This window comes from Ictidomys tridecemlineatus, chromosome 4 (genome assembly GCF_052094955.1).
Source record: "Ictidomys tridecemlineatus isolate mIctTri1 chromosome 4, mIctTri1.hap1, whole genome shotgun sequence".
NCBI lineage: Eukaryota > Metazoa > Chordata > Mammalia > Rodentia > Sciuridae > Ictidomys > Ictidomys tridecemlineatus.
This window is the reverse complement of record NC_135480.1, coordinates 17,693,209-17,706,411: the sequence shown is the minus strand read 5'-3', so window position 1 is coordinate 17,706,411 and position 13,203 is coordinate 17,693,209. Positions and strand designations below refer to the sequence as shown.

At 34.7% G+C, this 13,203-nt stretch overlaps 1 protein-coding gene across 2 annotated transcripts; it reads right to left on the bottom strand.

Moving 5' to 3' along the window:
- Positions 1-3,818: 3,818 nt before the first annotated feature.
- On the bottom strand, positions 3,819-5,145 carry LOC106145443 (olfactory receptor 4C15). Of its 2 annotated transcripts, XM_078045034.1 has the most exons (2): positions 5,132-5,145; positions 3,819-4,740 (listed from the first exon to the last, which is right to left on the bottom strand). In XM_078045034.1, exons 1-2 carry the CDS (start codon positions 5,143-5,145, stop codon positions 3,819-3,821), a joined length of 936 nt encoding a protein of 311 aa, XP_077901160.1. The 2 variants fall into 2 exon arrangements, with proteins under 2 accessions (XP_077901160.1, XP_077901159.1); XM_078045033.1 differs by lacking the exon at positions 5,132-5,145 and having other exon boundaries at positions 3,819-4,754.
- Positions 5,146-13,203: the final 8,058 nt, after the last annotated feature.

Genomic DNA, 13,203 nt, shown 5'->3' with positions numbered 1-13,203 from the left:
CTTACAGAATCCACATGTATTATTTATTCCCCCTTCACTCTTGTTGAATTTGGTAATATCATGTCCATTAAAGATGAGAGTCTGACAGCCACAATGGCTGAGTAATAATTTCAAATATGCACAGTATTAATAGGCCCAGGCATTGCATTAAACTTGGTACTCTGACCAAAAAACACACACTTTAATACACTGCTTCAAATTTTGAAAGCTCTCTAAAAAACATGAATTATAAATCTCACCACATATCGATTTTCTGAAAATTCTAATGATGAACACCCACTATTCTCTTAGGAGAATATTTCATTCGGTTATGAGCAAAATGTGTAAGTTGTTTCCAGTTCTTCTTTGTATATATATGATGTGGCTGAAGAGTTTCTCTGGCAGTCAAGGTGGAGATTGTTCTCAGTGGTCCACAATTGTGATCTTGAACATAGTCTCAGGAAAAATAAAAATGGAGAAGCAGGTTTCCTCCTTGATTTCCAACTGGAATTTAAAGAGGTTTCCGTGAGATCTCATGAACCTGTTGAATTGATTCTCAGTTCTCCCTGGGGTTTGGAAATTTCCCATTAGCATTATTTCCATGACAGATTCTGCCTATTTTTTCATTTGCTCAGTTGTTTATAAAACTTTATGTCAACTACCAATTAAAAGATTCTCCTGCCTGTTTTTAATTTCTCTTGGGTTTCTATGTGAAGATACATTCGCTCTTCCTTGATACTCAGGAATGGAACACTGTGCATGTGGGGATGTAATATAGGGTCTCACTATAGAAGTAGGGTGAGAGGCCAGTGTACTTGTAAAATGCAAGACCTGACATCTGGGATAAGGCACCATCAATCCACAAGGACAATGTGTGTTGTACTCGGACTGGGGCAGCAACATGTGCTTGTTAAAGAGACACATTTCTATAAACATATGGAAACTTTTACATTAATCTAATTTTTTCCATCAAAAATTGATTTTGAGATTCTATGACTTTCAAACTCCAAAGCACAAATCTTGAGATTAAAATAATTTTATCATTCATTTTTAGTTGAAAAGAAGGTACAATAGTTCTGTTAGATGAAAAGGAACAGGTCTTGAAACTGAAGTTTGAGGGGAAAATGGTACCTAGCTCCTCAGGTACCTTTGGGTGGGACCACACTAAAACATTGGCTTCTTTGTAGTCTTTATGTGAATATCCTTCCTTTTAGAATATCTTTCTTTCATTTTTGCTTCAACATCTTTAATTTATTCTATTTTACCATATTTTGTGACACAAGATGGTATTATTTCTATTTGTGTACTTCAGCCTAAACTAGGAGATAGAGTTTAGCAGAGAGAAAAATTCCAGAACCAGAATCCAAGCTTTTATACAACAAGGAAATCTCTAACACTCTGCCCCACACTGGCATGCAAAGTGTCACACTGCCACCTTCCAGCTGGAGCCAACCTAAGCCCAAGAACCCACAGACAGACAATGAAGGAAACCACTGACTTGTTCAGAATACCTACTGTATACCATGGGTGCAAACTTCAGGATGAGTCAGCCTGATCAGCATGTCATACGTATATTTGAAAATAATAGCAGGGAAGGCATAGGGATATTAAATAACAGTGGGAGAATTCAGAGCCAAAAGGAAAAAAAATATTATTTTCAGTGAAAGAAAGTTAAGGAAGAATAATCAGAAAACCCCGTAGTGCAAGGATGGTCAAAGATCCCTGGTAGAAATAAACAGTAGTTTGGGATTGAAGAACACTATGAGATTATGAGCAAAATTATAATTTTTATCTGAGTTGTGATGCAACATAATATACTTCCTAAATAATTTCATTATTTAAACTTGAAATCAGCTATCATCTTGCTTCTGATATGTAGTTTCTTAAAATTTTTACTTTTTATATTGGCATTATGTTTCTGAATATTAATTTGATAACTATAGTAAGTACAATAACTTGAATTGTAGTAAACAACAGTTACATTGCCAAAGAGGTAAAAACATTAGAATGAATTTCACCACATCTAGGCAAAATCAGCATAGAATAGAAAATAAAGCTAAAGCAATGACTGTTTTAAAGAGGCTTCTGAAAATTCTGTTAAGAAAATTAGAAAGAAAAAAAAACCCTTTGATGTCTTTCAGTATTTCTTTATGCTTTTGCTGAATGTTTTGTTTTCTTTAATTATGTACCATTACCAGAGTATACAATGAGGGGTTAGGTCTTAAAGTTAAAAAAAAAAAAATTGGTCTATTTCAAGTTTATGATGGATCAGATAGGAATCTATGGTGGTCACTGCAGTAAGTTTAGAATAACATATTATTTTATAGTATTTGAAATTTTGGATTTACAGATTCTTAAAGTCATTGAGCCAGTCATATCAGGTCTGCATTACTTGAGCTAGCTCTTAGAGATGAATAAACTGGTTTGAGTTTGTAGAGATTAACATACTTCTGTGGGCATGGAAGAGACATGATACCCCTACTGTAAAAACAGAGAGATGATGGAGAAAAAAGGGAATGGTGAAGGTCAGTCTAAACATGTGTAACACACCTGGTCGGCTGCAGGACACTCACATTTTCCAGATGAAGTTTCAGACCCTAAATCCTAATCTCTCTGTGGATTTACAACAACAGTGAAATGTTATCTGACCCTACCATGTTTATCCTGGGGAAGCAAATGATTCTCAAACACTCTCTTACTTTTGGCCTGGCAAGGTAAAGACCAGAAAGATTTAGTTGTTTTTTTTTTTTTTTTTTTTTTTTTAACCCCACCATATTCAGTAGGAGTTTTATTGGTATTGATGGGCTAGGGAAAACTGAACAATTTTACTGTAAATAAATTTATTCTGGAAGCCACATTGCAACCTAAGATCAACCAACCTTAACTATGAGAATGACATATATGATGTATAAATTTGAATGATGTCTGTATTGATGTTTGTTGAAATAGAATTATTGTCACTTGGGTACAGAAAGCCATAAAAATGAAAATATCAAATAATTTGAAATATTAGCTTGTTTTAAAGTTCCCTTTCCTCTCTGGTGCCTCTGGATTTCCTCTTTAAGGCTGGAGGACATAACTCTCTACTTCCACAGTTGGTCCTGGTTTTGTTTATGTCTTATTTCAATTCCCTTTGATTGTACTTGAATAAGAAATTCTCATTGTTAAGACCTCCATGAAAGTTGCCTGCTCTTGTTCTCCATACATGATTGACATGAAGTTGTGCTGACCACAGAGGAACTCATCCTCCATACACAGGTCTGGGCCATCAGGTCTACCTGTCATGCAATTCAAGAATGACTAAACCTGTACAGATGGTAAGGGACCCATCTTAAAGAACAGTGTCACATCATAGAGGAAACTTACAATGAAGTTTCCACTAATGTTTTTCTGAATGCCCCTCCTGAGTTCCAGTTGTTTTTTCTCCAACATCACTGAGATCAATATCCTAAATCAAAATTTCTTTTCACTTGAAATACTTGAAGTATCTGTCTCTAATTTCTAAGATACTTTTGTGATCCCTCCACAAGTTTTATCAAAGCATGGAGTAAGTGGCCTGCAACTGCCAAGTATTTTTTATTTCCTTTTAAAATATATTAGATTCTAAGTAAGCATAAAATTCAATTAACTTCAACTTAACATAATAGGATGTTGACTTGCAAACTTGAGTAGATGCCTAAAAAGATAATGAAAAGCATCATCTCTGACTCCACAGTACTGGCATTTCTATAGAATTGTGTTACCACTTTAGAGACAATGAGGGTCCCATCAAGTTTTTCTTGTTTAAGACCATTTTGAATTTGTTACTTATTATATTATTTTTATGAAGTTTAATAGTTTTATTTTTCATCAGAAACCACCACCAATCTCTTCCATACTTTCCTCATGGCATTTTTCATTTCCATATTTCTAAAAGTATAAATCAAAGGATTGAGCAAGGGGCTTAGCATGGTGTAAAATATGGCCACCATTTTGTCAAAGGAGAAGGCAGAAGGAGGTCTTGCATATGTAAATATGCATGGGACAAAGAACAAAACTACAACAGCAATGTGAGATCCACAGGTGGACAGAGCCTTCCTTCGCCCTTCAGCATTGTGTGTTCTCAGGGAGAACAAGATAACACCATAGGAGACAAGCAACATGGTGAATATTATAATACAGATAAACCCACTGTTAGCAACCACAAAAAGTCCAAAGATGTGAGTGTCAGTGCAGGCCAGCTCCAGTAATGGGTACAAGTCACATAAGAAATGATCGATGACATTGGGCCCACAAAAGGGCAGCTGGAAAGTAAAGAGAATCTGTATAATAGAATGCAAGAAGCCCCCTGTCCAGGCCACACCCACCAAAATGCCACAGAGCCTCCAGTTCATGATGGAAGAGTAGTGCAGAGGCTTGCAAATGGCCACATAGCGGTCATAGGCCATGGACGTGAGGACAATCACCTCTGCACCACCAAAGAAGTGTTCAGCAAAAAGTTGAATCATGCATCCTTTATAAGAGATGGTTTTCCTCTCATAGAGCAAATCCACAATCATCTTTGGGGCAAAGGCAGAGGAGAAGCAGGCATCCAGGAAGGACAGGAATGCTAAGAAGAAGTACATGGGGGAGCCCAGCAGTGCAGGGCTATAGAGGATGGTCACTACAATCACCATGTTGCCCCCAATAGTTGCAATGTAGACCAACAAAAACACAATGAATATTATTTTCTGGACAGTAGGATTCTGTGAAAGTCCCAGAAAGACAAACTCAGTTATGAAACTTTGATTCTGCATGCTTTCTGAGAAATAAGTTTTCTAATAAATGGTATGTCTACTCTAAGATAAGCTATTCTGCTAATCTACAATTATGATAAAGATATTTTATTCATACCAGTTTATGATTTTATAGTTATCAATAGTTAGATGCACCCTGATGCAAAATTGTCTTTAGTGTTTTTTTTTTTTTTTTGTCACTGAGAGCACAAGTTACGTCATTTACTGAGGCAGGAGTTGGGGATCCAGCCAACTTAAGGTAGAGATGAATCTTAGAGGACTTAACTTACTAGAATGTCTAAAAAGGGGAAAGGAAGCATCCACATGTGATTGAGATGATTCCTAGTTTCATCTTGAGCGCCAGCTTTGGTCATTTACTTGTGACTTCCTGAAGTGACTTGTTCAGAAGCATTCTGAAGCTCATCCATGTAATGAGGAAATAAGGACTCAGAATTGTAGTAGTCAGTTGGCCATTGTCATGGAAGTCGGCTGAGATGAATAGCAAGCCATCTCTGGCCTGGAGACTATTACATCTATAAGTAGAAGATATAATATGGATTTTCGTGGATACTCCTCAAAAGTTTCTTTATTTTTCATAAAAAAACAAGGATCTATGGAAAAGCACCAGGCTACAGATGTAAGTGTGCATAAAAGTTTGTTTGTAAATTCATCATTTAAAAATTAGAGCCGAATTTAACTGAGAAATAATGCCTACTTCTGATTGTTGACATAAGACTAATTGAAATAAGGCAAGAAATCATTTACCATAATTATTTCCCATATTATTTACAATAATGCTACACCATAGGGGAAAGAATTTCCATGTGGAATCTGCCTTTGGTCAGCTCACCGCAGGGCAAAGCAGGAAGAGAATGAAGTGAAAGCAGCGAGAACCATGGCTCCAGGCTCTTCCACTGTATGCACCAGGTTACTTAAAAGTCCATGAGCTGAAAACTCTTAGGCCTATGGATTAATAAGCGCGTCTGTCAATCGACTTCTTGGGAGAATCAGATAAAGACTTGGATGTAAAAACATGGATATTCAGGAGCACTGGGGAAGATGAGGTGTGGGGAGAGTGACCTGCCCCAGCCCCTGACCCAGAGCACAGATAGCATCAGTTTACTCCAAGTTCTGCCTCATCATATCCCAGGCTTCTCTTTTACTCTACTTCTCATGGGTATAAAACACAGAATATTTCCTTTGGGTAGTCATAATGAAATACTTGTTTTTAAGTGTCTGACACTTTTAAAGGTCCTTGGTAGACCCTGAATATTTGAAAATTTGATAGACCTTAAATTACTGTGGCCTCAGACCCACATGTATCTACTCCTGTTTCATGTGGCCTCATTGAACAACAACAACAAAATAGCCAAGAAGGCTGGTGGTAGGAAGGAAGACAAGGTCCTGTGTGAATCTAATAACACTTCTTATGTCTCCACTTTCTTTATTTGAGGTGCTCTAAAAGTAATACTATTTTAGAATTGAAATAATTAACATATGCATAAAATCTAAATAAACCAACTTATTCATTAGTCAAAATAAAAAAAAAAACCTAAAATTGGAAAATAATGTGCTCATGGCTCATGATTTCAAGTCTTCTAAAAGCAATTGTCTTAAATTCAATGAGTTATCTTAGATTAGAGCAGAACAATCACAGCAGTAGAAAAATCACTAAAATATATATAATGGTATTTAGTTAAGAGTAATGTATCATATTTCATACATTATTTTGTATCATTAAAAAAGTAATGTATCCATGTTTATTTCATCATCTTGACAGATGTAACTATGAGAATATTAAGAGATACTGTGTGAGAGATATGCAGGGAATTTCTGTACTCTCTGAGTAAGTTTTCTCTTGATCTGAATTTATTCCAAATAAAAAATAAATTAAAAACTATTCATTTTCTGCTACCAAAATGCTAGCAATTTTAGTTTCAAATCTGGTTGTCAAGTGTCTTTGAACAAACCACCCTGTTTCTTTCCCCTCTACTATACAATAGCTATAGTACCAATTGTAGAGATGCTTGATATGCAGTAATCAAGTTCATGGACATTTTGAACAGTTTTAATAAGAATGCATCAAAAGGAAGATAGGAAATATCAATGTTGGCATTATTTTTTAGCAGTATCGACAAATGTAAAGAAGCTATAAACTGAATTAGCACAAAAATAAAATATGTATCTTAAAAATCATGCTGTAAGTAGTTACACCTAATACAATTGCAATGAAACTGGTTTGTTCTTGTAACCTTTTACAAAACATGTTGGTAAATACTTCTGGAATCATAATCTTATATGAGTAATCCAATCCTAAAAATAAATTAAAATTGAAATGACATGGAGAAGCTTTATTACACATTGATTTCATATGATGCTATGAATAAAGCAAAAATTAATAATATGAAGATTGAGAAGGTAAGCATTTTGCAGTATGTTGTGTGTGTGTGTGTGTGTGTGTGTGTGTGTGTGTGTGTGTGTAGGGGGGGTATTGGGGACTGTACCAAGGGGCACTTCACCACTGAGCCAGATCCCCTGTCTTGTTTTTTTTTTTTGTTTGTTTGTTTGTTTGATTGTTTTGAGACAGGGTCTTGCTAAGTTGCTCAGGCTGGCCTTAAACTTGCAATTTTCCTGCCTCAGTCTCCTGAGTTTCTAGGATTCCAAGTGTGTGTGCCTTTGCACCTAGCAAAGAAGAAAATTTCTAATGACTTTTCCTATTTGCACAGATATTTTAAATATAGTTTTACAATCTGTAAGGGAAAATATAAAAATGATAGAGATTAATTTTACAATACAGATTGGTTACTATTAGAACATTTAAAATTGGACATAAATTTAAAACCACAGTACCAGATTCTTCATCTAAATAGTTCAGAAAGAGGATAAGAGGTTGGAAAAATCAATTTGTTTGTAAAGGTGAAACTAACATGCTAATATTTAAAAGCATCTTATATTAAAAGAAGAGTAAGCTACTGTAAACTTTATATTAACTGTTATACAATGGCTTTAGGCCTCCCCATCCTTTATGCATTTATTTTGTTATAAATTTTAAACTCACATTCTGTTACATTCTGTCATTTTTTCTCCTTGAATATTTCATGGCTTTTTTTTTTTTCTGAAAACCCATACCCTTGGATATCCTGGAGCTTCCTGAGATTGCTCAGGGGCCCCTGGCAGCTGAACTGTGGGCTCTGGGCCATCTCCTGGGGAGGTGACCTGGGGAAGTTTGCCTGTCTGTTATTCACTGCCCACATTGCTCACTGTTTCCTTCTCATTCATTTTAGTCAAAACTCATTCTACCATCCATCTCTCTGGAAAACAAAAAAACAAAAAACAAAAAACAGAATTTCTGTTTCAAGTTGAAGTACATATAACATTCAAACCTAAAAGGGAGATTAGTAGTAAGTCCATTATTATAAGTAGTGCTTTGTAACTCTACTCAACCAGTAAAGTTCAGATGCATTTACATGTGTATATGTGAGTGTATAAGTCACATTTACATCTTTAGTCTCAATAAATGATTTATAACTAAATATTATTACAAAATAGAAGAATAATTTAAAATCCTATTTGTGATTAGCCAACCTGAAAGTTCATTCAATTTACTATATATATATATATATATATATATATATATATATATATATATATATATATAATTCAAGATTATTTTTATTCAAGATTATTATTTACCAATAAAGGTTTATTTATCATGTGTCTCTAAAAGCATATTCCTTCTCATGACTACCAAGAAAACATATTCATTTCAGATTTTAATAACTTTTGTTCCTTTCAATGTAACTCTATTGGTTTTCCCAAATGTCTCAATGTTTATACTCTTCCTCTTTTGGGATTTTGGAAGAAGAAATCCATCTCTCTGTTTCCACCTTTTTTTTTCCCACTGTGAGCTTTCTAAACAATTCTCAGGGAGGAACCTAATGCTACTCCTAACATCATATGCACTGAAGTAAGATTGAATGGACAGAATTAAATCAGAAGGCTCTCATCTGTGACTTTAGTACCTCTTTCTTACCTTAGTGTCCTTCCCCATTCCCTCTTCCAGTGTGTGGTTGTTGATATAATAAATGCCACATTCTGAATCAATAACTGTGGAAGGTCTAATAACACTTGAATTTATCACACACCCACATTAGCATTCTTTATATAGCTTCAGAAAATTCCATATTTTAATCTGAAATATAAGGATCGGAAAAACATTAAAAGATGAGGTATCAATAAAATTATATTTAGAAAAAACACAGAACATGCTGTTGGAGATAGGACAAAAATGTGCACTTGTAACAATTCTAGGTCACTTGGATTTAACTTGAAGATGAAATCTAAATATAGTTTCAATCTCATTAGTTTTGAAAAAATAGGTTCTCCTAACCACATACTCCAGGTGTACAAAGATTTGATTCATTTAAAAGAGCTGCTATTGTGAGCTGTTGTTGTTTATTGGGCATCTTTCATGTATCAAGTGCTGTTCTGTGGGCTCCTCACGTAATGTTTCACTTGCATACACATCCTTTTAACTTGGAAATGCAGACCCCATTAAAGATGAGGGGTCTGAGAGCCAGAATAATGAGTAAGCTAGCTCAAGTACACACACTTCTTGTTAGGCCCATGCATAGAATTAACCACCGCACCTGGTCACAACACCCACACTTTTAAGCTCTACATCATAGTTTAAAATTCTCCCTGAAATTGCAAATTTGTGAATTAAGAATCTCACCACATATCAGTTCCTTGATAATCCTCATGATAATTTTCTACTTGTCTATGAAGAACAGTCCATTCAGTGATGGCACAAATGAAAAGATTGTTTCCAACTCTTCATTCTGCATTTAAGGGAGAGAGAAAGAACATCCCTGACAGATGAAAGGGGCAGTATTATTACTACTGCTTGAGTGCTGCCTTCAACATGTCTCAGGAAAAGAAATGAAGAAGCAAAGCTTATTCCTCCTAAAATATAAAGAGGTTTCCCTGAGAGCTTATGAACCTGTGTACTTGCCTCACAAAAGCCCATGGGACTTGGAACTTTTCCATCATCATGATTTTCCATCACAAAATTTTGAGTGGTTTTACACTTGCTTAAGTGTTCATAAATCTCTTGCACCACAAATATTGTTTTTTTTTCTTTTTAAAATGTCTGTATTTCCATTTGTAGATTTTTTCATGTCTTGTCCTGTTCTGGAATAAAACAATGCATATAATGGGATGGAGAAGTGTCCCTTTGCATCATCCCTGTGTTCTTATTAAATTTAAGATCTGAAATAAGATCTGAGTTCTGAAAGAACTCATTCAACAACTTGTATGGTATTTTGACTGGGGTAGTAAAGAGGGCTTATTAAAGAATAACACATATGTATATGAAAAGTTTATGTGTTAATCAAAATATATTTTTTTCTCAGAAATTGATTTTGAGATTCCATGATTTTAAAATTTAGAACACAGATACTAGAGATTAATTTTCACTTTTCATTTTTCTTGTTTTTTGCTTCTATTGGTATGCTATGGCTGTATACAGTAGTTGAGTTAATTTTCGCATAATCACACATGAGTGAAATTTACTTCATTTCAGCCCCCATTTCCCTTCCCCCTTCCCTCCCTGTATTTTCCTTCTTCTAATCTCTTGGTCTACCTTTCACTCATCTATATATTTTTAATTTATGGTATAGATGTACATAAAGATGGAATTCACAGTGGTATTTTTGTACATGTACATAATGTGATTTTGTCAAATTCATTCTGCATTTCCTCGAGTTCCTTTTCACTCCTTTCCTTTCCTCAATCTCTTACTCCTCTGATCTTCACTGCCTTTACATTATCCATACCCTACACCTTTCCCCTTATGCTGCTCTAGCTTCCACATATGAGAGAAAATGTCAGACCCTTGATTTTCATTCAAGCTTATTTCACTTAGCATGATATTCTACAGTTCCATCCATTTAACAACAAATACCATAATTCCATTCTTCTTTGGGTTGAGTAAAATTCATTGTGTATATAGCTCATTTTATTTATCCATTCAATTGTTGATGGTTACCTGCACTGTTCCACAACTCAGCTATTGTGAATTGTGCTGCTTAAACGTTGATGTAGCTGTGTCACCATAGTGTGCTGATTTCAATTATTTTTAATAAATACTAAGGAATGGGATAGTTGAGTCATATGGTGGTCCCATTCTGATTTTTTTGAGGAATCTCCATACTGCTTTCCATAGTGATTATACTGATTTACAGTCCCACCAACAATGTATCAATGAGAGCACTGTTTTTGCACCAGCATCGGTTATTATTTACATTTCATAACAAATAATCTGGTGATTAACATAGTCTGCAAACATTGTATTATACATAAATCAGAAAATATCTAGTAAGTTTCCAGAGAGATGGCTCAACATCTTAGCAATTTTTCTGTTCTTTGGAATTCTTTATTACTCAGCCTACCGAAAACATTTTACAACCAGAGGTTTACTGTATGTTCAATGTCTAACAGATTGAGTACTCTTTGTTATTCTCATATTGTTGTACAAACAAGCCTGATATTCAAACCTGGCCATACAAGTGTTAGCATTGTCTTATCAATTTCTCTGGAAAAAAAAAAACTAGTTTGTTATTATGAAGGGAATGGAGGCAGCAGAATACTTTTTATTTCTTGCAGGAAGCTCTTTTTGTATTCAGTGCATTAATTTACATTCCTACCTGTGGCGTATTAGAGTTCTTTGTTCCCTGCATCTATGCTAGGATTTATTGTTTGCATTCTTTATGTTTGTCATTCTAACTGGAGTTAAATAAAATCTCACTATATTTTTAAAACACCTTTCCCTATTCACTAAACTAGTTCAAGTTTTTTTCATATGTATATTGGCCACTTGTAATTCTCTTCAGAAGTGCCAGTTTGGTTCATTTACCCATGTAGTGATTGGGTTATTATTATTATTTTTTTAATGCTGAGTTTTTTCTTCCTTATTTTATATATATACGGTGTTAATGGACCTTCATTTATTTATTTGGATGTGGTGCTAAGACTAGAACCCAGAGCCTCACAAAGCTAGGCATGTGCTCTACCACTGAGCCACAACCCCAGCTCCTGTTGAGTGTTTTGAGTTCTTTATGTATTTTTGATATTAGTCTTCTGTCAGAGGCGAAGTTAGTAAAGATTTTCTCTCATTCTCCCAGTTATCTCTTCACTATGCTTTTTCCTTTGCTGCACAGAAGTTTTTAAATTTGATGTCACCCAATTTATTAATTATTTCTCTTATTTCTTGAGCTATAGAGGTCTTATTCAGGAAGTTTGTCTGAGCCTACATGTTGAAGAATTTTCCTTATTTTTTATTCTAACTGTTGCAAAGTTTCTGGTCTTAGATCTTTGATCCCTTTTGAGTTTATATTTGTATAGGATGCAAGGTAGGGATCTGCTTTCATTCTCCTACAAATGATTATCCAGTTTTCCAAGGACAACTTATTTAAAAGGCTGTCTTCTCCAGTGTATGTTTTTGGCACTTTCATCCATAATCAGATGACTGTATCAGTGTGGGCTTATATTTGAGCCTCCATTCTATTCTATTGATGTACATGCCTATTCTTTGCTAATACCATGCTGTTTTAATTGCTATGGCTGCAGAATTTTATACTGGGTATTGTGATGCCTTCAGAATCACTCTTTTGGCTTGTGTTTTCTTTGGATATTTAGGGTCTTTGTTTCTCCACATATATTTTATGATTTTTTATTCTGTTTCTGTGAAAAACACCATTGGTAATTTGACAGAAATTGCATTGAATCTGTTGACCTCTTTTGGAAATACAGCCATTTGAATGTTAATTCTACATCTCCAAGAACATGGGTAGTCTTTCCATCCTTTAGTGTCTTCTTTCTTCAGAATTCTATAATTTTCACTATAGAGGTCTTTTACCTTTTTCTTTGGTTAGGTTTATACCTAGGTGTTCTTGTTGTCATTGTTGTTTGTTTGCTTTTTAGTTGTTGTGAATAGAATTGTTTTCCTGATTTACTGTTCAGCAGATTCCTGATTGCTATATTGAATACTTCTTGATTTTTTATGTTGATTTCATATCCTGTTACATTGTTGAATCAGTCTGTCCACTTCAGTGTTAGCTGGAGCTTTTAGGATTGACCATATCATCTGCAAATAAGAATAAGTTGACATTTTCACTTTCTATTTGTATCTCTTTCATTTATTTCTGTAGCTAATTGCTCTGGCTAAAATTTCAAGTACTGTATGGAATAGGGGTGGTGAGAGCAGATATTTTTGTCTTATTCCTGATTTAACATCATTCCATGTCCTCTTATTCTTTGGAGTTTCTTCTGAGAAAAGTACTATTTTTCTTATAGGTTTGTCTCTACAGGAGATTTGGTATTTTTCACTTGCAGCTTTTGAGACTATTTATTTCTTCTGAATTCTTGGCATTTTAACTATTATGTGTCATGGAGAAGTTTTTTTCTTGTC